Below are 26,390 nucleotides of genomic sequence, written 5' to 3' on the forward strand. Positions count from 1 at the left end.
CCATTGGGGTGAGTTAGAGTCTGATGGGAACAACTGGGACCACTGCGGGGTGATGTGGGGCACTGGGAGCAAGCAGGGCTACAACTCAGGGTCTGAAGGGGCCATTTTGGGCCTTGCAGATACAATTTGGGGCTGAGAGAGGCATTTTGGGTGCTGTTTTGATACACAAGACTGGACATTAAGAGTGAAACAGTGAATGAAATGAACAGATCAAGCTGTGGCATTTCCTTTGCTTGTAAAAAAACTCAGTGTGACAGAGACTTGTCATGGAGCCTGCAGCAGTAATGGACTACGGCTTTTCAAGTTTTTCAAATATACAGGAGAAGGTATAATGACAAACACTACAGCAGCTTTATTTGGAATTGTACTCCAGGTACTTAGAGTGCAAGTTTACCTTTATTAATCTAATAAGTTGTGGCAATTAATTAGGGATCAGTTCCCTTTTAGTATGATATAGAGCACAGGCAGAGTAATGGCAAACATAGCACAGGTCAGTGCAGTGCTGTAAATAGAACTTCTCTTGATCTGCGTTTCCAGTCTCCTCTCAGTATCACACAATTCCAAAATCACATCTCTCACAGCAGCAGCCTGGCCCTTGCCCTCCCCTGAAGGCCTTGGCATCACTCTTTCTGTAGGTCGGGAGTGGATGGCGAGTTTGACACTCTGCAGCTCAGACAGCACCTGTGTGATACTTTCCTGCAGACTGTTAAACTGCTGTTGTAAACTCCCTAGACATGAACTGACTTGTTTAATGTAGTTTAGCTGCTCATTTAAAGGCATTAAAAGAGAATCTATTTTTATGGAGTCATTCCTGGTTTCTCTAGTTAACAAAGCCCCTTCTTTCACTCCCTGCGATGCTGTTGTTTGCAGCACATTTTTTAGGTCTTCTATGACATCATTGAGATCTTTCTGCTGCAAGTAATGGCTGGAAGCCTGTTCTTTGATGGCTTCTTGTAAATTTACTGGGCCCTTCTGTGCTTCAAGCACCAAGACTTTCAATTCTTGCAGCCTTACTCGATTGACATAGGTGGAACCAAGAACACCTATAATGGCTCCCAGCACAGAGCCAATAATAGACCAGTTCTTCGTTTTTTCAGCTCGTGTGCGTTCTTTCTCATGGCTTTCCCTGACAGCTGCAGAGAAGAGAGAGAATTTTTCTCTCTCAGATTCTTCTGCATTTAAATATGCAGCTCGGTACCTCTTCTCTTCCTGCAAGAAATACAGTGATGAAAAGAGAAGGTATAATATGAAGCTATAAAGTCTATACTAAAGGAAAAAACCCCAAACCAACCCCTAAACCCCAGTGCAGGTGAAGGAATGGAAATTGGGAACATCTATTAGTAGTTTCAGAAATTTTCCTTTGACGGTGGAATTTTCTTTATTAATCCTACTCGAGTCAATGAGACATCATTTTAAGTCTGAGAAATGGAAAAGGTTATCAGGAATCACAGCTGAAGATCCTGTACATGAGAATCTGCCACATGGTGATAGAAAAAGGGTATGAGTGAGCAAGGTCTTTCACTCCCTGTGATGTTCACTGTTTCAGCCCTGCTAACTTCTCCAGACACCAGCAGAAAGCAGCTGAGAGAACTTCCATGGATTAGCCAGAAAAGAGTTTCTCTCATCCCATGGAGAGTTAATTCATTGAATGGCAGCTTTTTCTTAACTACTCATGTACAGGTCACCACTACAACAATTAGTTTTCTAGGCTCATTATCTTCAGTTTGATTCTCCAAATTTACTACTCTAGTTTAGCATTAACATATAAAATTTGCACAGGTGATCAAACCATTGAGAACAACTAAGTAAAACAAGTACCCTAAGAAATTAACTCTAAACTGAACTGCATCTACAAAGACAATCAATCACTCGTGAAGGAAACAAAGCACACAAATTTTCAACATGTTCACCAATGCTTAAGTACCAACAAATTACCTGCAGCAACCTGTGTTCCAGAGTAGCCAGTTCTAAATACTGGGTGTCATCCCGAGAGACCCTGTCTAAGCGATCCCGAATTTCCTTCAGTTTAATCTGTTGGGCTTCTACATTTTCACGAGCCTCTCGTACTATCCCTCGAGCTATCATAAAGACATTTTCTGCCTGAGAAGAAAGAGCATTTATTTTAGAGACTTACTACCATACAGACCTAAATTGCTAATTATATATAATTTTTTTTAAGGGGGGAGGAAAAAACCCACCAACAAAATAAACCACACTCCATTTCAATTCAGAGGATAAGCTCTATTGACTACACGCATAGCCTAGAACACATTCACAGTACTTGCACAGACAGCCAAAGCAGAAAAAGACATAATTTCTCCTTGGATAACCTTTTCTGCCTCAAAAAGTGTTTATGCTTCATATACCTCTATTCATCATTTTAAAAATTCCACATTATCTCCATGTTTACCTCTGTCACTTTTCCCTGAGCCTCTCGAACTTCATTGATTCCAACAAATTCTTCGTATCTGTCCCACCAATTCCTGCATGTTGCAGACACTTTTTGGAGGGAGTTTTTTCCCATAACAGTCCCTGATTCTGTGATCCGATGAAGGAGACCCATGGCCATTTCCACTGCAGACTTGGCTTCGGGCCTCTTGGGCGCCGATGGGCAGTAAGTCCTCACCATGTGTAAATTCACTTTTGGACTCCACTTCATCAATGAATGGTGATACTGCAGACCACAGGACACTGAGGACACACTTGATTTGTATTTCATAGGCCCCATGTCTTGGATTTAATTACTAAATAAAAGTGCTACAAGGAAGAAGAAGAGAAGTTATTGAAGTATGGCTGATTCATAGCTCTTCAGCTACACATGTACCAAAATGTATCAATTCAAGAATGGCTAAACCATTGCTACTTTTACACCACTGCTTACCTAAAGAATTTTCCACAATTTTCAGCAAAGTTTAATTGTGTCACAGATTCCTGATTTTCTGTTAGGAAGTACTCCCACCATGCTTCATGCTTCTTGATTACTAATTCACCCACGGCGTGAACAGCGATCATGTGCAGATCCAGTAACAGCAGGAGTAACTTCAGAGAAATTTAATGCTTCAGCAGAGCAGCGATTGCACGACGTGGTTTGTGCCTCAGGTACTCACAATTCTGCAAAAGAACAGAAAAGGAAAAAAGGCAGAGAGGGCACAAAATCTCGATAAAAAAAGAAGTGTGGCTCGATCATTCTCTTTATCTTACATTGCACAGATACAGGAAGTGTTGAAGGATGCAAAGACAAAAACACAGAGGGAAAACCCAGAAGTGCTGAACTGAATACAAGTATTCCCATGAGACTGCCTACAAAATAATAAACCAGGATGAGCCACAAGAATAGAAAAATCTCAGGCAGTGAACGCACAGCATTCTAACACACAGGGCTGCATTTTAAAATGAGCTTAAAATTCTTGTTTACCCTGCAAAAGCAGGCTGCTAGTTATGGTTTATTGTCTACTGATTTTAAATATGATCTTAGAGTTCTACTGAGGCACATTACTCTAAATATGAGAAACTGGAGAACTTTTCAGTCGGGTTTTATATGAAATTTGAGTATGACTGTATTAGGTTTTGACTAATATAATATGAAAACATGAATTACTGAGAACACTTGATAGCTGCTGCATAGTTTTAAAAATTATTTAAAACAGCTTTCCTTGTTAATTTTAGGTGGTTAATACAGGCATCTCCACAAAAACATACTGAAACAGCTGGAAGAATTTTGACCACCACAGGTTCATTCCCCTGCTGACTAGTTCTAACAACTAATAATAACACCAAGTGGCATTATGAAAATCTTACCAGTTGTTTCACATGCATAACAACATGGAAGATCAAACCCACAAGACATGGAAATGAAAGAGGTTCTCTCTCTTGCCAGCATCACTCACACATCTACTGACAACAGCAGTGCTGAACACCTACTCTGCATTGCAGGCCACAATAAACATCAGCTCAATTTTGTCTGTTCCAGACCGCAAAACTCCCCTCTCTTAATTGCATTACTACCTGAAGAGTTTAACCTAATATTCAGGCTACTGGAGAATAGAAAAAAAGAAAAAGAGTGAGAAAGTTGAGATTTAAAGAATTTCTATGCAGACAGTCAGACTGTGATGAACGTGATCTCAGCCTGAGCTCAGAGGACACAAGAAAGTTGTGAAAGCGTAATCTGAGATTACGTGCCTGGTTCCTCTCGCTTCCCTTGCAAGAAGCATTTCCTCTGCCTGCAGTCACTGACAAACACTCTCTCCAAAGCTGCCGCACGCACAGAGCCGGTGGCGAGCGGGACCCGACTCCAGCGGTGCCGCCTTCCGCAGCCGTCCCGCGCCGCGGCCAAGCGCAGCCCGGCACTCCCACCGCGCACCCGCATCCCGCATCCGCAGCCGGCTTCTTCCGCACCACCGACCCCGTCCCTGCCCGGGGGCCCTTCCACCGACCCGGCCGAGCCGCCGCTCCCCTCCCGGCCGGCCCCGGCCCCGGCCCGGCCCCGCCGCGCCCCGTACCTGCCCCGGCCCGGCGGCGGAAGCGGCGGCGGCGGAAGCGGCGGCGGAAGCGGCGGGAGCGGCGGGAGCGGGCGGAGCGAGCGGAGCCATGTCGGGCCGGGAGGGTAAGGCCGGGCCCGGGGCCGCCGGTGCCGCCAGCCCGGCCCCGCCCGGCCCTCACTGTCTCCTCTGTCTTTGCAGGCGGCAAGAAGAAGCCGCTGAAGCAGCCGAAGAAGCAGACCAAGGACCTGGATGAGGTAGGGCGGCGGGAGAGCCCCGGCGGCGGCGGGGCTCAGCCCCGGCCGTGAAGGAGCCGGCGGGCCTGGCTGCCCGGCGGGTTCCTGCTGATATTTACAGGAGCAGGTAGTGACAGGACGAGGGGGAGCGGGCTCAAAGTGAAAGAGAGGCATTTAGATGAGATATTAGGAAGATATTCTTGCCTGTGAGGGTGGTGAGACCCTGGCACAGGCTGCCCAGAGAAGCTGTGGCTGCCCCATGCCTGGAAAGTGTTCAACGCCAGGCTGGACGAAACTTGGAGTAACCTGGGCTTGTGGAAGGTGTCTCTGCCCATGGCAGGGCTTTGGAACGAGGTGATCTTTAAGGTCCCTTCCAACCCAACTCATCGAGTGTTTCTCTGGTGCCATGACGAGATCCCGCCATGGATGCAGCACTGCTGGTTACCGGAGGAGCTTGGGATGCCCTTGCCAAAGCATCAGACTGCGATCTAAGTTGGCAATCACTGCGGACCCAGGAACCTGGGATTATTGTGTAGCTTGGATAACTTAAGTACTAGTGAATTGCGTGTTAGAGACACTCTGAACCCTTACATTTAAGTGTGGATGTCAGCTGCTATTTCTGAGAATAGTGCATTATGGATGAGGTGCCACTCTTTGGAAAAAGGCAAATAAAATACCTCTTTGAAAAAGGAAAAAAAAATCATAGCTTTCTAAATACACTTTATTGTTAAAGAAATGGTAGAACTAATAAAGTGCTTATAAGGATCAAAGTTATAAACATTTGTGTGTCAAATGATGTAATATTTATTTTTGTCTCAGCTCCGCAATACTGTGAGCACTTGGGAGAAACACATTGCAAGAAAAAAACCCACAGAAGTGGATAAATGTGAGGGATTGATTTACAAGGAAAGACACATTAGCCAAAAGGAGACAGGAAAACCTGGAGAGAGAAACGGAATATTCTGTTCTGTGAGGGGCAGGTAGGGGAAGTAATACGGCTACATTGCAGCAAGGGAGGCTTTAACTGAAAGGAGAGGAGAGCTTTGCAGCTGTCAAGATGAGCCATAGACTGGATTGGTGAAGAATCTGTGGAATCTCAGTTGTCAAGGTCCTCAATTCAGTTTCCCCAAAGTCCTGAGTGCCAAATTGAAAATCTGGGTCCTTTTCAGTCTTGGTGTCTGTGAAGAATGTGTATCTAAGGGACAGAATATGTCTGACTTCTCCTGGATTTGGAGGCTCATCCAGCAAGGAGGCTCAATAGCTGCATTGCCTGTACAATTTGTCAGCAGTCTCATTAGATTTTTTGGAATTAATACAAATTTATTAAACCCAGCAAAAATTACATATATGTGGGAGGATTTTTTAAAAAAAATGCTTTTTTACAGTTGAAAGCAGCCTTACTTTATTTAAATTCTTTATAGCCTAAATGTTTTTGTTAGTGCCTGTTTGCTTGGCTTCATGTGTCACTTAGGGCATGTTAATGAATGGTGTTAGTGCAAACATGTGTCAGTCATAGGAATCATAATTTCAGAATGAGATTATGCCATGGGAAATAATTCCATGAAAAACACCAAACATACAGGGTTAAAATTTAGTTTGTGGTACAGCAAAACCTTGGTGATAGTTCTGCAATATTTTGCATATTTAGCATTATTCAGCCCTCCTGCCTTGGTCCAGTCAGGTGTTTGTTGCTGATGGAATATTACATTTGTTTTTCATTGCTTCTTAGTTGTTTTTGAATTTTTCTGTGGAAGAGATGTTAAAAGATGCTGCTGTTCTTTCCTTTAGACTGATCTGGCATTCAAACAAAAACAGAAGGAGGAACAAAAGAAACTTGAAGAGATGAAAGCAAAAGCTGCAGGAAAAGGGCCCCTGGGTAAGTGAGGTGCCATCCTGGCAGGAGGAATGGGGGTCTTGCTGGCTTCAAAAATTTTATCTTTTTGCTTGACAAATATAAAAAGGCAGGTGCCTCTGGGTTATTTGACATAGATAAGTAAGTTGATGGCAGGTACAGATGATATGAAACAAAGAGAGGCTATTTTTTCCTTTTTTTCTTTTTTTTTTTTTTTCCTTTTCTATGCATTTCCATCCCGAAATGATGCAGGTTCTCGTTCAGCAGGCAAATCACTGTGTCTGGCACACTAACTTAGTCCACTGGTATGTGCAGGGACATTTCTGCTCTTTTTTTAGCACACCAGTTTTTTCAGTTGTATTACATGTAGGTTTTGCCACAGTCCTCCAAGTTTAAAAAATCTAGTGCTTGTCCTCTGAGAGGATGAATTTCTTCAAGAGCAGGAGATTCTTGGTAGGGAAGAAAAAAAAGGGACTGGAAACCAGTCTGGCTCCAATCCCTCTGCCTGAGTGGCTGTAAAACATGTGAGACATGAAGTGAGTTCACAGGGTGTGTCCTGGTGGCCCATGGAGGCCAAGCTCTGTCTCAGTGACAGAGTGTTCACATGGGTCTTCACTCGCCTTTTGCTCTTCCAGCGTTTGCCATGGTCCCATCAGAGGTGTTCAGGGGTGTACCCTGCCTGCTCCTGACCTGTGGCCCATTAGTGTTACTAACCACTTTTCCATTCTGAGAAGATCATTAACTTCACACTTTATTTCCTGTTTTTCAGCAAACTTTCAGTCTTGAAAGACCTTTCCAACAGTCCCATAACAAAATAGTTCCACTAACAGCCTTTGCTATGGAATCCTGTCAGGTACTGTGTGAAAATAGGAAGTCCCCTGAGTTCACATTATTCAGACACTTACTGATAATCTCAGGGTCCCAGCAGGTCAGTGAGGGAGGATTTACTCTTGATGGGAATCCTCTTAGCTTTCACAAGACCGTTCATTCATTTGCTCTGTTCCAGACTCTGTTATCTTCTCAGAGATTGAGCTCAGACTCACTGCTCTCTAGTTGCCCAGTTCTTCACAGAACCCATTCTGTATCTAGGAGCTTTGCTGGCAGTCCGTGAGTCCTCTGACATAGTGTCTGCATTGATGTTTTAAATCTTAGCCAGCAGATCTGCACTTTTGCATTACAGCTTGTTGGGTGCTCTTGAAGGAAGTGCCATCCAGTTGCACTGGCTTGGAATATTGTTTATTTATTTCAGACTCATCTAACTCCTCTCTTTTATCCGTGTACAAAACACGTGCTGGGCGTGAGACTTGGAATGTCTTTGGTGTTTCAGACAGATGCAAAAGAATTCATTGTGCTTCTGTTCTGTCCTTTCCATCCTAAATTCATTCTGTGTAGGATGCTTGAGCTCACAGATCTCTTCAGAGTTCTTTCTCTGCCCTTTTCTAGACTTGGTGTCAGTCATCTGGCCCTTGTCTGATGCTTACCAAAGCAGGTAACGATTGTTGTGTTGCTGTGGCAGGGTCAACCTATTTCCAAGAGCCTTAGCAAGGCAATGCTGTTGGAATCAAGTTGCAATGCAGAGTCTGTTGCTGACCCTCAGCCCTTGCAATCTGTCTTGGTGCAGCCTTGCTGTTCTCTTTCCTTCCCACTGGTCATACCTGACACAACTGGAGAAAAACAGCATTTACAACAAATGCCACACTTGTTGCTGTGCCAATACCTGGTGTTCTTTAGTGTCTTCAGTAATCTGCAGGGAATCCCAGTACCTGCTTCTGTAGAGCTTTGATCCCAGGTGGGGGCTTTGGTGTAGGGATACCAATGCATTTATTCCCTTAGCCTTGATTTTGATTTGACCAGGCTGCTCCTGCTGTATAAGAAATAATAAATGGGGAAACAAAGTAACTGTTGGAATATTTGGTTCCATTGTAGACTCACTGTTAAATAAATCACTGTTCACAGTAAGGTGTGTGAGATCAAAACCACACAGGAGTAGTCACACATACAGAAGCAATTCACTAGTGGGGACCAGGGCTGTGCAGGCTGTCTAAAGCTTTATGAGGAGCTGCATTTGTAGCTAAGCTCTGTCACAGTCACCTAACCAGCTGTGTTGTTTCTTTTGGCAGCCAGTGGTGGAATAAAGAAGTCTGGCAAAAAGTAGCTTGATCAAACTGCAGGGTAAGAAGTGATCAAGTTACTCAATGGACCTGCGGACTTCAGAGAGTCTTGAAAACACTCTGTCATTTGGGAAACATTGTACATTTTGTTTAGTCACAATAAATCCTTTTTGTTAAGATGTGATATTTTCTCTTTACCTGTAGGTTTTGTTTAAAAACGACTTTACTGTTTTACACCGGAAATGAAACTTTTACTGAAGACCATGTGTGCCCTTGTGCAGCCTGAGTGCATCCGGTCATTTGCTAGTCATTTGTGAGAATAAATTTCAACTTCTCCTCTCTTTTAACAGTGGAGTCAGGGCCTGAGTGTTAAAATCTGCAGAGTTTTATTCTGGAGGCTTAGGTTTTGCTGCAGTTGTCCGAGATATGGCTAGAGCAGTGTGTGCTCTCCTAAGAGCTCTAAGTTGGGTTATATTATACTTCCATCACCAGCACCTTGGGCTCAGCCTCTCCAAAGCAACACTCCTTTCCACGTTCCTTAAGAGCACTGCTGTGCCCTGTGGTCCCACTGCCTGCTGAGCATACACTTGCATTTGTCCTACAAATTGTCACTACACCGTTTTTCTGAGCTACATACTGACATCACAGCTCCATCACACTCATGGAATGCCTTTGGGGCAGAGAGGGGAGGGGAGCAGTGCTTTTGGGAGAGGAGCAGTAGCTGAATTCTTGAAATGAATGGCACTGTACACTGGTTATGAAGACTTGATGGAAGGAATATGCTGTTCCCAAGGTGGGAGTTACACGGGAGAGAATCAATTCAAAGGCCTTATTAGTGAAGAGAAATGGTGATACAGAGACTTCCTGCTCTCAGGCAAGGCAGCTGATGGCTTCTGAGAACAGCGAGACTCCGGCTGCAGTGGCGCTGGGGTGTTACATGGGAAATCTGGGCTTGCACAGTCTGGGCTCCTAAGGAAGAGACCGCAGGTGTTGGTTGTTCAGTGCACAGCGCGCTACTAAGAGGGTTTCCTTGTTAAAAAGACATTTTTAGAGGGCTGGAGGCGTTACTTCCTTCCCTCTAAAACGCGAGGCTCCGTTTCAGCAGGGCGGGAAGGGCGGGTGCCCTGGACGCCTGGGAGCGGGAGGCGCAGGCCTTACCCTGCCATCAGCCCGTGCTGAGGGCAGCCGGCAGCGCCTCTGCCACGGGACCGGGGCTGGGACCGGGACCGGGGCTGGGACCGGGACCAGGATTGGGATCGGGACCGGGGCTGGGATCGGGACCGGGGCTGGGACCGGGACCAGGATTGGGATCGGGACCGGGGCTGGGACCGGGACCGGGGCTGGGACCGGGACCAGGATTGGGATCGGGACCAGGACTGGGATCGGGACCGGGGCTGGGATCGGGACCGGGGCTGGGGCCGGGGCCGGGCGCGGCCGCGCGCGAGGGTCCCGCCCTTCCTTGCGCTCTGCCTCCCCCGCGCGGCGGCGGCGGGAATGGCGGGGCGCGGACCCGTGCCCGCCGCTGTGCGCATGCGCAGCGCTGCCCGCCGCCGAGCTCCCGCCGGCACGGGAGGCTCTCGCCGTAGGGCCCCGGCTTGGGTTCCCGGCTGCCTGGGCCCGAGCCCCGAGGAGCCAGCGAGCGATGCGGCGTCGGCCCCTGAGCTCACACAGCTGCGGCCACCTTGTTTCTACCCCGTGTATCAGCCGCAGCTCACGTGCCGGTGGTTCATAGGAAGATCAGATCCCTGCTGCCCTCAAAAAGGGGATAAATCAGCCCTTGGTGATACTGAGAAAATTGTCTTCTCTAAAAGTACTTTTCTAGACGTCAGATTGAGTCCTGCCAGCCAGACAGAGTGCGTGAAGGCTGAAATTCAAGATTACATCATTCTTGCATTTTGGATAAGGGTACCTTTGGTAACAGAAAACTATTCACACAAAAATGTAGGACAAAGCTGCCTTAGATATAGAGCAGAGATTGCTCCTGCATCAGTGCAGACACTGAAGGCAACACAAGCCACCACTGGTCCCTCTTGGGACAGAGCTCCAACCCATAAAACACTACCAGAGACAGAGTGTGCTCACAGCTGTGCATGGTCAGTGAGAGCACAAGCTGGATTTACTTCACTTTCATCAGTCACACACTGATGGCAGATCCCTGCCCACCTGCACCCCCATTTCCACTGGTGTGGAACCTGGGGGGTGGTTTAAATGAGGAGGAAGAAGGTCAGGGACACAACATGCTCCAAAATATGACAGAAATAAAACTTTGGCAAGTGTATCAATAAGGAATTGTTTGCCCCAGGAATTAATGAAATGAATGAGGCTGCTGATCCCAGCCAAGCTAACTTGAGGTGGTCTGAAGGGAGGACAGTGAACAGAAATATGTGCTCCACAGCATGAGACAATATGCAAAAAGCATTTCAGCAAAAAAGCAAGACAAGAGGGAAGGAGACCAAATGGCAAAATGACAGATCACTGCAGTGGGAGAGCTGTTCTCAACAGGCTTAACTTTAATGTAGGCATTGAACCACCCTCCTGGCCAAGAGCCCTCCTGTTTAATATTAGGCTGTGGAAATGAAGCTAAACAAAGGAACACTTTGATTGTATCATTTACATAACACTATGTAATAAATGGCATTTCATTCCTTACTGCAGCTCCAGCTCAATGTTAAACTAATGCAAAGACAATATAACTCCTACATCATAGATATACATAAAATTATCACAGTCTGAAGGGCAGAGAGAAAATAAAGTCCAAAAGGCAGTTGGAAATGGACATCAATTAAAATAGCAGCAAAATAAACACAAATATTCTTTGTAGGGAAATCCACTGAAGGATAAGATTGTCATAATCAATTCAAGCTCTACTGTTTGAAAAGACTTTGCCTACTCTTTAGAGTTAGTGCAGCTCCAAGGAAATTATACCCTGCTCTGAATGGCTTCCAGGTGCTGATTCTGTGAGGTCTTAGAAGAGGAAACTTCTTCAGTGGAAATCAGCCAGCCTGGAAAACTGGGTGTGACCTTCTCTAAGACATTTTCCATTCTCATTTTCTTCAAAATTGGTATAGTGGTATTATATTACTTCAGAATAGTATTCTGAGGTTAAATTAATATATAATTGTAATATACTTGTTCCTGCTCCGCAAATGCCAGTGCAAAAGCCAGTGATGTAGGAGCTGAGGCTAAATTAGAATTTAAAGACAGAATATGTTCTGCACGTCGTCCAGTCACACTGAACAATTTGCTGCTCACCAGGCTTGCAGAGCAGCCTGAGATCTGACTGAAGCACACAAGAGGAACACATCAGTTTTGTCTCTTTGGCCAGTTCACTGTTGCATTTAAATGTTCATTATTTTGACTTTATCTCTGCCATTTAACAATCTATGCAATTGCCCCTTCTAACCTGCTTTTCTAGGTCTTATCCTTGTATGAAGCTTTCTAAATTACCTTCAGAAATAAAAATCTTCTACATGGCAAAGTAAGTATTGTCATTTACTAAGATTCTGAAATAAAAGTTAGTTTGGTAGAGATTTATATTTAATGACTCCAATATCACAGTTTTTGGAAAAAAAGGTATTAAATAAAGCCATATATGTTAACTCCTTATGCAAGAAAGACACACTTGGAGAATTATGAGAGGATCTTCTAAACCAGTAAGACAGTAATTTCAGGTGTCAAGGCTTCTGCTTCAGTGTTTATTTTCAGCCTACCCATCGTTATTTATTGATTTCTGCAATGGCTCCAGACTAAAATGCTGCACAGAATTATGAGTTATATATGGACTTCAGGAATGCAGAGGCCATGTGAACCATCACTGTTCACTAGATAATATTCTGCACTTCCAAAAGGCAGGAGATTATGTGAGGAACAAAATCATTCTGTGTTTGGCAGCAGAGGACCTACCGTTTCCATACTGTTTCTATGGATGTCACTGAACTTGTAGTACCTCCAAACCAGAAGCCAGCTGGGAGCAACCAACTAAAGGAGTTGATCTCTTGAAAGCAAGTAATTAATATACCCTTAAGTTCAGGTGTAAGAGTCCAAGAGTTAAATTTTAGTAAAGAGGTAAGAATAAAAAAAAAACCAACTGGGGCAAAATATAGCTGTGATGTAAAACAGCTTAGGTGTCCAGGAGATTTATTCTGATGTACTTACAGAAACTTATCTTTCCCATATGTGGGAAAATAATATTCTGCCGAGCACATTAATTATATTTCAGTTCTTTAAATCATGGTTCTTGCTTATCTTTTTGCTCAGCTCAAGTCACTTGTCTATAATAAGAGAGCATATCATCTAAACTTTGGTAAAGTGGTTCCTGATTTGGAGTGTCACTGCTGTCAGTCTGCACTGGAGGTGCCATATCCTGAGTGCTGCAGCCACTGGCCGGCGTTCCTGGAGGCACATCCTGGGTGCTGCTGCCACAGGTGTCTGTTCCTGGTGGCATCTCTTGGGTGCTACAGCCACAGGTGTGTGTTCCTGGTGGCACATCTTGGCTGCTGCATCCACAAGTGTGTATTCCTGGTGGCACCTCTTGGCTGCTGAGGTCACAGACCTGTGCTCCTGGTGGCACATCCTGGGCGCTGCATCCACAGGTCTGCATTCCTGGTGGCACATCCTGGGCGCTGCATCCACAGGTCTGCATTCCTGGTGGCACATCCTGGGCACTGCATCCACAGGTCTGCATTCCTGGTGGCACATCCTGGGCACTGCATCCACAGGTCTGCATTCCTGGTGGCACACCCTGGGTGCCGTAGCCATACGCCTGCATTGCGAAGGGCATCTCAGGAGTGCCGTAGCCATACCCGTGCATTGGTGGCCCCATTGCTGGTGCTCCGTAGCCGTAAGCCTGCACTGGGAAGGGCACCTCGGGAGTGCCGTAGCCATAGGCTGGCATGGGCGGTGGCACGCCCCGGGCGCCGTAGCCGTAACCCCGCAGCGGGGGTGGCACACCTCGGGCACCGAAGCCGTAAGCCTGTGCTGGTGGTAGCACGTCCTCGTCATCGCTGCTGTCATCCTCTCCTGATGACACACCCTGAGTGTCATGGCCACTGGGCTCTGCTGACCCTGGCTGAACTGGAACGTTGCTGTTGGAAGGCTGTGGTGATGGTGGCACATCTCCACTGCCCCCTGGCACCGATGGCCTCTGTTGGTTTTGTGCTCTCTCAGTTTCCAGTTTTTCAGAGGAGATTTCAGAACTGTTCAAATTCTGACTTCGGTGATAATCGTCTTTCTTTTGTCCCAAAAAGTAATCAGAAGGTGGTGCAAATTCTGGGTCTCGCTCATCTCTAAGTTCTTCCTGTTTCTTTTCCCATTGTCCAAACATTAGTTCTGTTAGAAACAAGAAAATGGTAGATTTAGCAAAGATTTCAAGGTCTGAAGGTCAGTCAGACAAGGGAGGGAAAACAAACTGGCAAACAAAGAAGATGCATCTGTGTAAAGCCACCTGAAGTTCCTTTTCCATCTCATACTACCTGGAAATACAAGAATCTAGTGCAGATTCCTTCAGTGAACCACAGTTAATTCACTTAGCATTTTAGAGTAAGCTGTCCTCTACTTTCTGAGTGCAGTGCTGCCTGGGTGTTGGTGAGATACCAGACTTCCTCAGAGGAAGGAAAAAAATAATGTCAGAGAGGACAAAGATTTATGAGATAGGATCTGAAATTCCCCTCACAGTGATGTTCATTAATGGAGCATAAGGATTGAAAAGAAGAATCTGGAAATACCAGTATTGCATAGAAGAGGAACAGTGCTGTTATAGTACTAAAGAAGGTGAGCATTTATGTGCTTTGTCTATTCCTTGTTTGCTTTTATTTAGAAGTCAGGCATCAGATTAGAAGAATGTGCATGAGCTTAGATTAATAGTGCAAAATTAGTTAATAGGTTTGGGAAGGACCTACAAGACAGCCACTGAAGCCACTGAAGGAAGATGCTTCAAAATGGAACACAGGCACTGAAGTGGTCTCTGCTTGCATCATGTTTTAGTCTTGTGCTGTGTGATATTTTTGTGATACATCCTATCAGGTAGGAGAAAACACAGGAATGTATCAAGAAAAGATCACACTGTATATCTTATGAACTACAGAATTTGTCATTCTGTCAACCTGTCAAGATCATCCAGAAATGCAGTAACTCATATAGAAGAAAACTTTTGGGGACATTATAGCAGCTACTGGCACTAAGGCATCCTTGTCAGTCACTGCCCTGGACACTGGAAAATCATTGGTACCAAGGCAGAAAGGATCTCAGTACTTCTCAGTCTTATCATACTTTGGTCACAAAATAGAAATGAAAGTGGCAGTGTACATGCTCTTTCCCAACAATGTTCCTGAATCTGCATTCCTTACCTTTGCCTTTATCCCACTCTCGGACATAAGGCACTCCCGGCTTTGTATCTCTCCTCTCCTGGATGATGACCTCTACCTTCCTACTTGCTGCAGTAACTCTTGGAGGTTCTGGTTCCTCAGCAGCACCTTTCACCTCTGTGTTACAGGAAGAGATAGCAGAGATTGTCAGTTACAAAATAAAATCTGTATGACTCTCATAGGTAAAAATAAGATCATTTATTTCCATGTATCTCCAATAAGAACGGTATCTCTATTTCATTTACTGGAGAAAACAATTTGCATTCTTATTCTTCCGAACAACCAAAACAGTGAGCAGTGGCTAGATGCTGTTCTTCATTTCCAGAACACTTCACAGTTAACCACTTGCATGGAATTCTGATACATTAAAATATTAAATACATTTTCCAGTGGGAGACAGACAGTAAAAGTTGACTATCAGTGTTGTAAGGGAGACAGCACAGAGACAGGATTAGAATTCAAATTCATTATCCTAAAATCCTGGAGTCAGCTGTATCTCCAATTCACACACTGCACTGAAACTGTCACAGTGTATATTGTAGGATATCAAAATTGACTTGTTACTACTTATTCTACCTCATCTTCATAAAAGAAAAAGCCAGTACAATGTCAGCAGCTCTAACCTCAACCTGCATAATTAACTAATGTAATTCCTGCTGTCAGGTGTGAATCAAAAAAAGGCTACAATCTACACCCCGTAGTTCTACCTGCATTATTAAGGTATTTCTGGCATGATTTTATATCTACAAACAATTACATCAGCTCTCATTATCCTAATAGTTATGTTACTTGTATATATAGAATAAACAATATCAATATATTGAATGTCTAAATGAATATAAATTAGAATCTGTCTGTCCACAGATCAAGAACAAGGTGAAATACCAAGTATTTAACTCAAAAAGGCAACAGATCATACCTCCATTCTCCAGTTTTTCTGCCTCTTCCTCTAATCCAGCTTCCCTTAACTTTTTAATCTTTCGTGCTCGAAGTTTGGACAGCCTTGCATCTAGAGCTGCCTTCCTCTTCTCCTTCAGCTGTTCACGTTTATTTCTCTGATCAAGTGTCTTAACAGCAAAGGAAAACATGAATTAATCTTCCTTCATTATTATAAACAAGTACATATCTTCCTTCACAAAACAACTAAAAGCAATCCTAATCAAGTACCGAGTTTCAACTGGAAAAAAGAAGCCAAATTTCTTTGGCTTCTTCAAAGTCAGTTGCAGGCAGCACCTAATGTAGCACTTACACAACAAATCAAAGACAGTAACCACTGAAACCACTCTGCCCTCGCAGCCCAGTCTGCTCTTCACTCTCATACCTGCTCCCTCAGCATATCCAGGGTTGCCCGTTGTTTATGCCTGAGTTCTTGGTCCCGAGAAAAGGCAAAGTAACCAACACCAAGCTGCCTGGCCTCTGAAAAGGAGAAAACAATAGGTTTAAGTTAAGTTCAGTTTATAGTTGACAATAACTACAGCCTCCAGGCACCCTGCTTTCAGGCATAGACTTATTCCCAAAACTGGATTGGTTTTAGGTGGCTAAAAAAGGCTTGCTTTAGATAATACAAAAAGTGAAGCTTCTTGAAGGAGAACACAGGAGGAGGCAGAGAAGCATACAATTTGAAGAACAAATAAATCTAGACTTATGTAGTGGTAACTTTCAACAGTTATTACACATATGGCTTAACACACACCTACACTTTGCCACACAGGCACAGGAAGTAACTTTCCCTTGCTACCTCTACAACTGATTTCTTTGGTGATACAAAGGTAAGTGATATAAAGAATGACAGTGTACCATTTTCTCGAATGTCCTCGTAATGTATGGGTCCCATGGGTTTTCTGAGGGCTTCTTCTTCTTCCTTTTCCCACTGCTGCCTCTGAAGTTCTCTTCTCATGTCTTCAGATAACAGAGTATTCCCATCAGGTTCTTGTCTAATTAAAAAAATTTAAGGATTACAGAGCAGAATTTACCAGTTTGCCAGTGCCAAACAGTGCAAGTATGATTTGGTCTGATCCACTATTGCAGTTTCCACAAAACACAGATCACTGTGGACACTACTTAGTGATACAATGTTGATGACCATGGTACATGGTCAAGATAGAAATACAAAGCTGCCTCTGAAACAAGGTACTGGTAGAACATCTTATTAAAAGACAAATAAAATAATATCCTTTCTCAGAAGCCTTATGAAATAATGATCAAATCATATAAAGGGAGACGAAATAATCAGTTATTGGCATCTGTAGGGATTCTAGCAATCACATATAGGAACATTTCATATTTAATGTAAGAAAATGAAAGGTATTTGAAGTTACAAAAAGCTAAGCATTTACCCAAGAGATCTACTCAAAAGATTAATATTCAAATATTAATACCCAAATATTAATAAGGGAGTAATTTTAACAAAAGAGATGTTAAACAGCTGTTTAATAGAAGAATAAAACCAAACAAATGGAGGTCTAATAAATTCACTTTCAACATCATGAAGAATTTGGAATTGCTAAAAGACAATCAATTAACATCAATTTCCATGTTAAACAGAACTGGAATCACTTTCCTGGCATTTTATGGAAAGGTATAATGAAATACAAACAGCCCAGTTTTTAAAAGATGCAACAAATATCTGAGATTGCTTAAAACCTTTCTCTGGAAATTATGCAAATCTAGAGAAAGCAGTAACATCAATTCTGGATTGAGAATGGGGTGACAAACTACAGCCTCTCTTCCCTCTCATTAAAAAAACATATGTTAAATACTGAGAGGAACATGCAGCTCCATTAGAGAAACCACACCTTTTCCCTTGAAGTTCCTGATCCATTTTAAGTAGACTTGGTAAATCCTTCTTCATACAGCGTCTAGATCGGCCCAAGAAATCAACATAATCAACCCTGTAATGAAAGAAAAAGGAAAGTGATGCAAAACTTCTATTTGCATTGACAGAAGTCTTACCCAGAAGACAGAAGCAGTAACCCTTTCCAAACAGTACTTGTCACCTCTCAGTCTGTGTATGACAGTTGCTCCTGCTTTTCACTTAACACACTCCCAGATTAAGAGGACAGTTTGAATGGGGCATATGACAGTTCTACCATACATTTATTCAATGTCCCTTTGAGACCCCTGTTTGACTGGGCAATAAAATGGTGTACAAGATGTTATAAAGTAACTATGCCAAGTAGTTTCCACAACAAAATAGAACTCAGCCTACTGTTTACTTCCCATGGTGCAGATAATGATGCAGCATTGACTTCTTGTGGATACGAAATTGCTACAATACATTTCAATTATTGGTCTAAAGGCCATTCAGAACAAACTGATAGTGTGCATTCAACTGGCATAACAAAGGCTGACTAAAACAAGCAAAATGTTCCTCTGAAGCTATTGTGCTTCTTATTCAACTCTTTATAGTACTGAACACCTGATTTACAGTTGTTGAAAAAGCTATTAAGTGCTACACTTACTGTCCTGTAATGTGGAAAGCTCTTTAGCATCAAGCTGCCTCAATTATCCCATTCTAAAGAATATTACATCTTAAAAAGTATGACTGGCAATCTAGCTCCCAACCCCCAAACTCTTAAAGATCTGTGCTTTCAGTAAGTCCTTTACAGAGTTTCTAAGGATATCTACAGTTTAGTATTTGAAGAATGGGGGTGCTGTTTTGTATTGGTTACTGCTGGTTTAAAGTGACTACCAGAAGTAAAATCTCTTGTTCCACAAGCATTTTAAACAAATGGGCAACGAAAATGTTTAGTGAGGCCTGGTTTCATAATTATTCCTAATGTCTCAGATGAAAAATTAGTGGTTACTTGGAATGACACAGGAAACTGTCAGAGACTATTTGCTGTGCTGCAGCAAAGTGGAAGAAATGCTGAAAATCGTGTTCTTATTCCAACCAGAGTTTCTCTCCTTTAAGAGAAGGCTGTACTATTAAATGACTGCTGATGTTTAAGTCACAATTAAAGAAAGGAAGATGAATAATATAAAATCCTCAAGTTTTGCTAAAATACATTTCAATTCAGCACGTCAAAGCATAAAATGGTACCAAATACTGTGATGACTACTTGCATAAACTATGCAAGAAAGTAAGAGAGGAGATGATGTTGTCCCCCCTATAGTACATTGCAATTTCTCAAGATCCTACGTGCAGATTCTATTGCAGCGTTTCCTGTGCGGGTGGAAATGACAGTGACATGGAGGACTGTCTTTATAGGAGAAATGAAAGACTGTTAACACTTCCTTGTCAATGTGCAGTATTAAACAAAAAAGAAAAACAAAGGTGTCACTTCCACACATTTTGGAAAAGTATTTTCTCATTAAATTCTCAAGAATAAGAGTGGCCAGGACAGATGAGCCCAATCAGTAGCACCAACCATTCCTCATCCGGGTCCTCTGGTGGTGGAATGTCTGCTTCAGGCTGACTTTCCTCCTCATCTGTGTCTCTTTCTGAAGTCTTCCCAGCAGTTTCGCTCTGCTGCAGCTCCTGTACTTCGTGCTGTTTGTCTATGATCTTCTGAGTGAAATCCACCAGGTACAGATCCTCAGTTTCTTCATCTAAGGCAGAAAATCGATTCTTAGCGAACAGCCATGAAAAGAACAGAACTGAGCACAAAATCAATACCAAATAGCTACAATCAGCTTTTCAGCTGCCAGCTATGCCCTTGACCACACTATTGGGGAGTACTTAAATCTCATTCAGTGCCAAACAAATCCAGAGCTATCAAGTGGCTCCACAGTGATAACATCTATTTCTGAATCGAACTTTCAGGGCATTGTGTGCAGTACAGAAAAGGCTGCATTCTCTGCAGCAAAACACTCTCTGGTCGTTAACTATTTCATAAGCAATGGATTTGTCATGTAATGGCTCAAATACTTTTTTGATGCTTAACATTTGGTATGTTGGCAGGAGCCAAGCATTCATGAGGGTACTTCTTAGAAAAGTAGAGGAAAGTGGTGGGGGTCATGTGGATGAAGATGGACACTGGCAAAGAAAACAGATTAACTACAAGGAGATTTGTATTCTATTTTAATAATTACTTTTTGAAAGGGACTGAATGTGTGAGAGAAGAAAGGAACAGATTAGCATTCTCTATTCCTATTAGCTGCATGACTGGCATTCACATACGGACCAGCCAGACTCTTCTCCTGATCCTCTTCTCCTCATAAAGGCCCAACAAATAGAATGCAGGACAGAGGATCAGCAATGCAATCCAAAGAGCTCACAACAGAGAGCATTTTTTTTTTTTGTTTTCCTAAGATACTGTACTGAAAAACCAGAACATAATTCACCCACTTAATGAATGAGTGAAACAAACCCCTAGTGCTTTACCTGGTCAGGCTGCCCTTCAAAAGTAATTTTATTTTCTCCAGTAAATGTATATTTTTTTTCATTTTCAAAATGGAATAAACCATGTCAATCAGTTTGTATAATAATTCCAAGCATTTATACATATATAAATGCTTATTTTGGAATAGTATTGTTCACCTGGGAAGTCTCCTTTTGTCATTTTCTCATACAGCTTTGCTTTCTCTTCAAGCTTTTTCCTGAAAAAGAAAAAAAAAATGAACCTTGCAATCCCACCAATTCCAAGCACATTTTCAAGTCACCTATTTAGCCTTAGATAAATGGAATAGGAAAATCCTGGGAGTGCTTGAGGTGTTTATGAGAGGCTGACTTATGCCTGGCTTCTGTTTTGAACCTTCACTAGCATTTCTGAAGATACAATCTTTTCCAGTTCCAGAATTTATACTGAAAATAATTTTAGTGAAATTACAAATTTAATCTTAAATGTAATTTGTCAAGTAGGCATAAACATGATGTTACAAGAATTCCACCTTTATCTAAGTACTGTGGTCTATCAGATAAATACTGGAAACGAAACCATTATTTGCAGATACTGAAAGACAGTTTTACAGAAAAAAAAGTGATAACACAAAGTTAATCTTAGAAACTGAACAGAAAACCTTAGCTAATTTCTGGAATTTCAAAGAGTAAGGAACTGCTTACAGAAGCACAGCAAATGATTTATAAATGGCATTTTCCACATATATCTTTTTGTACAACCAACCCATTTAGAAAATGAAGTAATTATTGAAAATGTGACCCATTTTCTGTTAAGCCCAAGAAACACTTTGCTATAGAATTCTAATATGTCACCGGGTGGTAATTCTAAAGATGACTTTTAAAAAAAACCTGACACATTTAGAACTGTGATAATGTGAGGTCATGAGAGCATGAGACTGCTGGGATGCAGTTTGTACGCTACTGGTAAAAAGTATGGATGATGCTGGAATTACTGGTTGGTTTAATGAGAACTGCTGGTCCAAAAAACCTCTTTCTGTGCTTTTCTAAATGCCAAAGAACAAATTCTGCAAAGCATTCCTTTCTTACAGAGCCTAAGAGTTACCTTGATTTATCCAATATATCCTGCTCTTCTGCCTTCTGCTCAACGTCTTTCGCAGCTCGATTTACAACTCCCGTGTTCTGTTTGGTCCAGATACTTGGTTTCTGAAGAGAACAATTTTGTAACAACAAATAAATAGATGAAAATATTGAAATTGTAACAATTAAAAAGATATTTCAACTCTATAATGCAAACAATGCACATGAATCATGGAAGACTTTGTAAATAACATCTTACACATGTTTGACTTGAGACTATTCCTGTGCTGTACAGGCTGCAGGATGGTATCATATTAAGGGCAGGCTGAAAGGCACTCAGAAATCAGACAAAATCTATTCTGGCAAAGATGTTAAGGTTAAAAAACTCAATCATACAATCTTGCTGATTAAATACTAACAAAGCTAAAAACTGTTTCTATTCTGTATTGCCTCAATTTTAGATAAAAAACACAATCAGGTGGCCTGTTTGCAGCATAACACTGTAAATGCTGCATGTGCTTCAAATATGGCAGGAACAGCACATTCTGCTTCTAGAAAGCTACAGAATGAACAAAACCCAAAGTGCAGTATAGAGCAAAACAAGAGAGATAATTGTGTATTCATTATTGTACACCACAGACAGGCAGCAGAGCATTTATCAAGGAAATTCAGTGACTCTAGAAGAATCTCTCATGCTCCATCCTGCAGCATCATATAAAATCCTCTAATAAAAAAAGAAACATCTTTTCCTATAATTAAAGGGTGTGGATCCATGGGGAATGAAGATTAAGTGGGGATTTAGATAGGCAGAAGCACAAGACTAAGCTTTCTGCTGTGCACAGGAATCTCACCTAGAAATGAACTTTAAAGAACGTTCTCATTGTGTACATTTTATATTTGAATAGAAACACAGCTCTGAGTATTTGCTGTTATTTAGATTTGAATATTGACTTCCTTACTTTCAGGAGAAAGAATGACAAAAATAACAGTGGAAGATTATTTTTACCTTATTAGAGGTTCTGGGCTTTGCAAAGACACCAGCATCTTTCAATAGCTTTTCTTTCTTGAATTCCTCTTGCTTTCGGAAGAGCTCGGCTTTGAGATCTACCAGCTACACCAGCAGCAAAACACCACATAAATAACAGATCACAGGCACAGGCATCAGTTACTGCAATAAATAACTCTATCTCTAGGAAAACAATCTGTTAGTTACAGTTATAGGAGCACTTGGTTGCATTTTTATATGGAACTTTGAAGCACTGATCTGATCATCAAGATCACCTCTTACAGCAAACAAAATAAAAAAAACCACAGAATGCAAATTATGATTAGGGATTAAAACAATCCCCAAAGATATCCATGATCCTTTGAGGATAAGAGAGGCATAGCTCTGTCTAGATTTTACCAGCCTCCTAATGGCAAACAAATAGAGGAGTAATGAAAAACACTGCTGAATATGAAGAAGGAACTTTTAACCATTAGATAATTAATAAAGTCCTGTCTCAGAAAATAATTGACAAAAGTTTGCCATAGTAAAATATATATATTCCCCACTGCTTTATGTACTGTTTAATAGTTTTGGATTTTCCTTCTCCTTCCTTTTAAAGAAATATATGAGTAGCATTGCCATCTGTGACCAAGGTCCATCTCAGCTTTTATTAAGAAACACCATTGGCGGGGTGTTACCTTGGGATTACAAAACTAGTTTGGAAGACAATATTATGCTACTTTTCCTGCAAGTCCCACAGATGACAAAATTCAGAGTTGCACATTAAACCAGGAAAGTGGATAACATTGGTATTAATATTTCTCCCAAAAGCACTTGCTTTTCAAGTCCCTGGACAACGAAGTGCAGTGTCTTAAAAAATCTCTCGTTCTCCCTTCTGCTTAGAGGTGATCACCCAAAAATTCAATGTAAAATGTTTCACAGTTAACTGTTAGCATACATGAATTATTTACATAGCTCTTCATCTGAAGTGTTTGGCAGCTCTCGTGAGCGTCCTGCAGAGCAGCGAGGGGCAGCACCTCACCATCCCTAAGGGTGGGAAGTTAATCTGCCACAGCACAGACCTCCTGCTCCTTAGGAAAAGCTCTTTTCCCTGTTACGGCCTGATTTAGTAATTGCATCAGGAATGCGAGCAAACCCAGGCCCGGCAGACTCGGGTGAGGAGCGCAGGGCGTGTGCCTGGTCAGGAAGGCGAGGGGACAAAACCCCAGCCCCGACACTGTCACAGACCCAATATGCGGCACACGGCCCTTCCACAGCCCTTTAGTCCAGCATCTGCTGCCATGCCTGCACATCGCAGTGGGGTTAAGGCGAGGAGACAGAGCACCAGCCCGTCCCAGCTGTGCTGCTCGCCCTGCAAGCGGCGGCACCCGCGGGTCCCCGCGTCCAGCCTCGCGGCCTGCGCCGGCCAGGCCCACCCCGCCCGCGGGAGCCCCGCGGCTGAGCACACCTCACAGCCCTACAAAGCCCCCTGGGCAGGCGGAGGGGTTCATTTTGCCTCTCCCCGCTCAGTCACTCACCGAGGACGCGGCCACGTCCAGCGGCTTCTTCCTGCGGTCCATGGCGGGACCGGCGCCGCCACCGCCTCCCCCCCCGCCGGGCGGCCTCGCCGTAAAGCGCGGCGGAAGCGCGGCGCTATCGCGACAGTGCTGCTGAGGGCGGCCGGGCGGGCGCTGCCGCCATGTTGGGGAGGGCAGGGGAGGTCGGGGGGCTCTGTGCAGCTCGTGTGGGCCGGCCGGGGCGGAGCGCTGCCGGCCGGGGCTCCCCTGCCTTTGGGCGATCCCTGTGCTCAAACTGAGCGTGAAAACGAGCGTTTCTGGCGGGTGCGGGACCAATCCTTCAGGCGTCCCACTGGAAATGTCCTTGTGCAGCCGCGGGCCCGGAGCTGCTGCTGTTGTGACGGAGCTGGGGGAGCCCTGGGCTGGGGGTGGCCGCTGTGGCCAGAACTTGGCAGGATTGCAGGCTGGCCCGGAGCTGGGCTGGGGCTACATGAGGGTTCAAACATGGTACAAACTTGGCATCAGCGTGGGTTCATTACCTGGTGCCAGTGCCAAGTCACACACTGAAGCCAGCTATTTTTTATATTTTTTTATTCTTGTCTGTGCAGAGTGGGGAGCTGTGTGGTGACCCATGGAAGGTTAATTCACCGATCATCCAAACTTCACACTCTTTATACAACTTAATAAACAAAGGCATCAACATTCCTTGGTTACAGATTACTCAACTCCCCTCTTTGCTAGTTCTGTCTCTTGCTTCTCCTGCCAATTAGTCTGCAGGCACAATTCTTCCCTCCGTTTGAGTCTGGGGCCCGTTTTCAGTAGGTGGTCAATGAGTTGTCACGATCTCCTACTGCCAGAATCACCTTTCCCCAGGTACTGCTCAATTCTGACTTCACTCCTGGTGCCTCTCATCCAGACAGCCTATTCATTTGGGGATTGTCTTCTTTTCTTAAAACAGCAGATTAGCCAAACACATGATGCTCACAATGCAATTGCTTAATCATAACCATCCAGCTATAGCTACTGATTAATACCTAAAAAAAAAAAAAAAAAATGAACAAAGTTTGACTCAACCCCCTATCAAAACCTTGAGAGCCTCATAGGTTGAGGGGTTTGGTATCATCAAGAGAAAAAAACCCCAAAAAACAAACCACACACACACACACAAAAAACCCCCAAAAAAACAAACCAAACAAAAAACAACAACAACAAACCCCCCCAAAACAAACAAACAAACAAAACCCCAAACAACCACCAAAAACCCAAACACAACTAGGAAAAAAACCAACCCAAACCAACCAACCCAAACTAAAACTCTCCTTCCTGCCTTATTTGGTGAGTGCCACAGAGATGAGACCTGAATGAAACAGCCAAGTACAAACCCACCTCCATGGGATGGATCCGGCTCTGTAACCTCAAAGAGGAGCACAGGTGCTCTTGGGAGTGAGGTTCAGAGTTTTAATTATACTGGGTAACTCTTTGTATCATTTTTCATCCCCATGGAGAAAAAGAACTCTCTGATAGGTTTTAATTGAAATACTGAAGTTCATAGTTATCTGTGGTTGCAAGAAGAGGCTGCCTCTCACTTGTCTTTCTTTAATAAACTGGAAAAATACAAGGTGCTCTGATGTTGTTGCTTGGCAGTGTGACAGCCGATAGAAGCACCAGATACAGTTCTCTGAGTTTGGAAATGTATTGCTTTTGTGTTTGGCAAGCTGGGTCAGGCCCATCTTTAATCGTTTATGGAGACAAAATTGCAAAGCTGAAGGAGGTAATCAGTTGCTAAGAAAGCTGCACCTGTATTCCAGGGAGTGTGAAGTGTGCAATAGAGAAAGACCAATTTCTGCCCTGTGAAGCAATTTCTGATAGTGAAGCTGTCTTGCTTTTGGCTGTTTAAAAGGGGAATTGGTGAGAGACATCAGGGACAGAGAAGTGCAAGTCATATTAGAGCCATGAAGTATTTTAATCTGCAATGGAAGAGGAGAAACACGCATTACTGGAAAATAGGACAAATGAATGAAAACATCTGTGCTGTTCTAATTAAATCACACTTCAACAAATAATTTATTGTTGCCTGTTCAAACCTCACAGTGACAACACTGAGAAGGAAAAACAGCCCAAACTCAGGCCAGGGTTGGTTCTTAAAATGTTCCTTTCTGGTCGAGGATGAGATTCATCACCAAGTCTGTGAGGAAAATCTGTGCTACTGAGTTGCACGACAGGATGTGGAAAAAGGAATTAATCCTAGAAATTCCAAGGTGGCTCGTGCTGCTGTGAGGACTGCAGAGCTGGCACTTGTGTTCTTGCAAGAAGCAGTGGATTTTTCTGTGGGTAGCAGAGGTCTGGCTAGGCATGCCTGGGTTGGGAATGAGGCAGCGTCACTGATGCTGTACAGAACCGAGGCATGTGTGTGATGAGATAACCTTCAGCTCAGCTCCTTTCCCATGGAGCAGCAGCAGGCAGGGAA

The 26,390-nt window shown here is 43.4% G+C and overlaps 2 protein-coding genes and 1 long non-coding RNA gene across 3 annotated transcripts; 1 reads left to right on the forward strand and 2 right to left on the reverse strand.

Annotated features, from left to right (window-relative positions):
- Positions 1–329: 329 nt before the first annotated feature.
- On the reverse strand, positions 330–4,488 carry CCDC51 (coiled-coil domain containing 51). Its single transcript, XM_053989339.1, has 6 exons — positions 4,176–4,488; positions 3,202–3,296; positions 2,882–3,111; positions 2,411–2,757; positions 1,936–2,100; positions 330–1,209 (listed from the first exon to the last, which is right to left on the reverse strand). Exons 4-6 carry the CDS (start codon positions 2,726–2,728, stop codon positions 433–435), a joined length of 1,260 nt encoding a protein of 419 aa, XP_053845314.1. The 5' UTR covers positions 2,729–2,757; positions 2,882–3,111; positions 3,202–3,296; positions 4,176–4,488; the 3' UTR covers positions 330–432.
- A 24-nt stretch (positions 4,489–4,512) lies between these two features.
- LOC128813900 (uncharacterized) lies at positions 4,513–8,861 on the forward strand. Its single transcript, XR_008439210.1, has 4 exons — positions 4,513–4,603; positions 4,680–4,735; positions 6,503–6,590; positions 8,687–8,861. It is a non-coding gene; the product is annotated as an uncharacterized LOC128813900 (long non-coding RNA).
- Positions 8,862–11,217: 2,356 nt separating this feature from the next.
- Positions 11,218–24,029, reverse strand: CCDC174 (coiled-coil domain containing 174). Its single transcript, XM_053989653.1, has 11 exons — positions 23,945–24,029; positions 22,425–22,529; positions 21,444–21,544; positions 20,522–20,580; positions 19,410–19,590; positions 17,835–17,930; positions 16,837–16,973; positions 16,361–16,455; positions 15,959–16,106; positions 15,022–15,156; positions 11,218–14,005 (listed from the first exon to the last, which is right to left on the reverse strand). Exons 1-11 carry the CDS (start codon positions 23,984–23,986, stop codon positions 12,936–12,938), a joined length of 2,169 nt encoding a protein of 722 aa, XP_053845628.1. The 5' UTR covers positions 23,987–24,029; the 3' UTR covers positions 11,218–12,935.
- Positions 24,030–26,390: the final 2,361 nt, after the last annotated feature.

This window comes from Vidua macroura, chromosome 13, assembly GCF_024509145.1.
Source record: "Vidua macroura isolate BioBank_ID:100142 chromosome 13, ASM2450914v1, whole genome shotgun sequence".
Classification (NCBI taxonomy): domain Eukaryota; kingdom Metazoa; phylum Chordata; class Aves; order Passeriformes; family Viduidae; genus Vidua; species Vidua macroura.

Excerpts from the sequence above, each read along its gene's own strand:
- CCDC174 (XM_053989653.1), bottom strand. The coding sequence starts at position 23,986 with ATGGACCGCAGGAAGAAGCCGCTGGACGTGGCCGCGTCCTCG. Across the intron at positions 17,931-19,409 it reads GAGGACCCGGATGAGGAATG|GGTTGATTATGTTGATTTCT; the intron begins GTTGGTGCTACT and ends CTTTCATTACAG. Across the intron at positions 16,107-16,360 it reads TGGATATGCTGAGGGAGCAG|ACACTTGATCAGAGAAATAA; the intron begins GTATGAGAGTGA and ends TTTGCTGTTAAG.
- CCDC51 (XM_053989339.1), bottom strand. The coding sequence starts at position 2,728 with ATGGGGCCTATGAAATACAAATCAAGTGTGTCCTCAGTGTCCTGTGGT. Across the intron at positions 2,101-2,410 it reads CTCAGGGAAAAGTGACAGAG|GCAGAAAATGTCTTTATGAT; the intron begins GTAAACATGGAG and ends CTTTCTTCTCAG. Across the intron at positions 1,210-1,935 it reads TGGAACACAGGTTGCTGCAG|GAAGAGAAGAGGTACCGAGC; the intron begins GTAATTTGTTGG and ends TATTTCTTGCAG.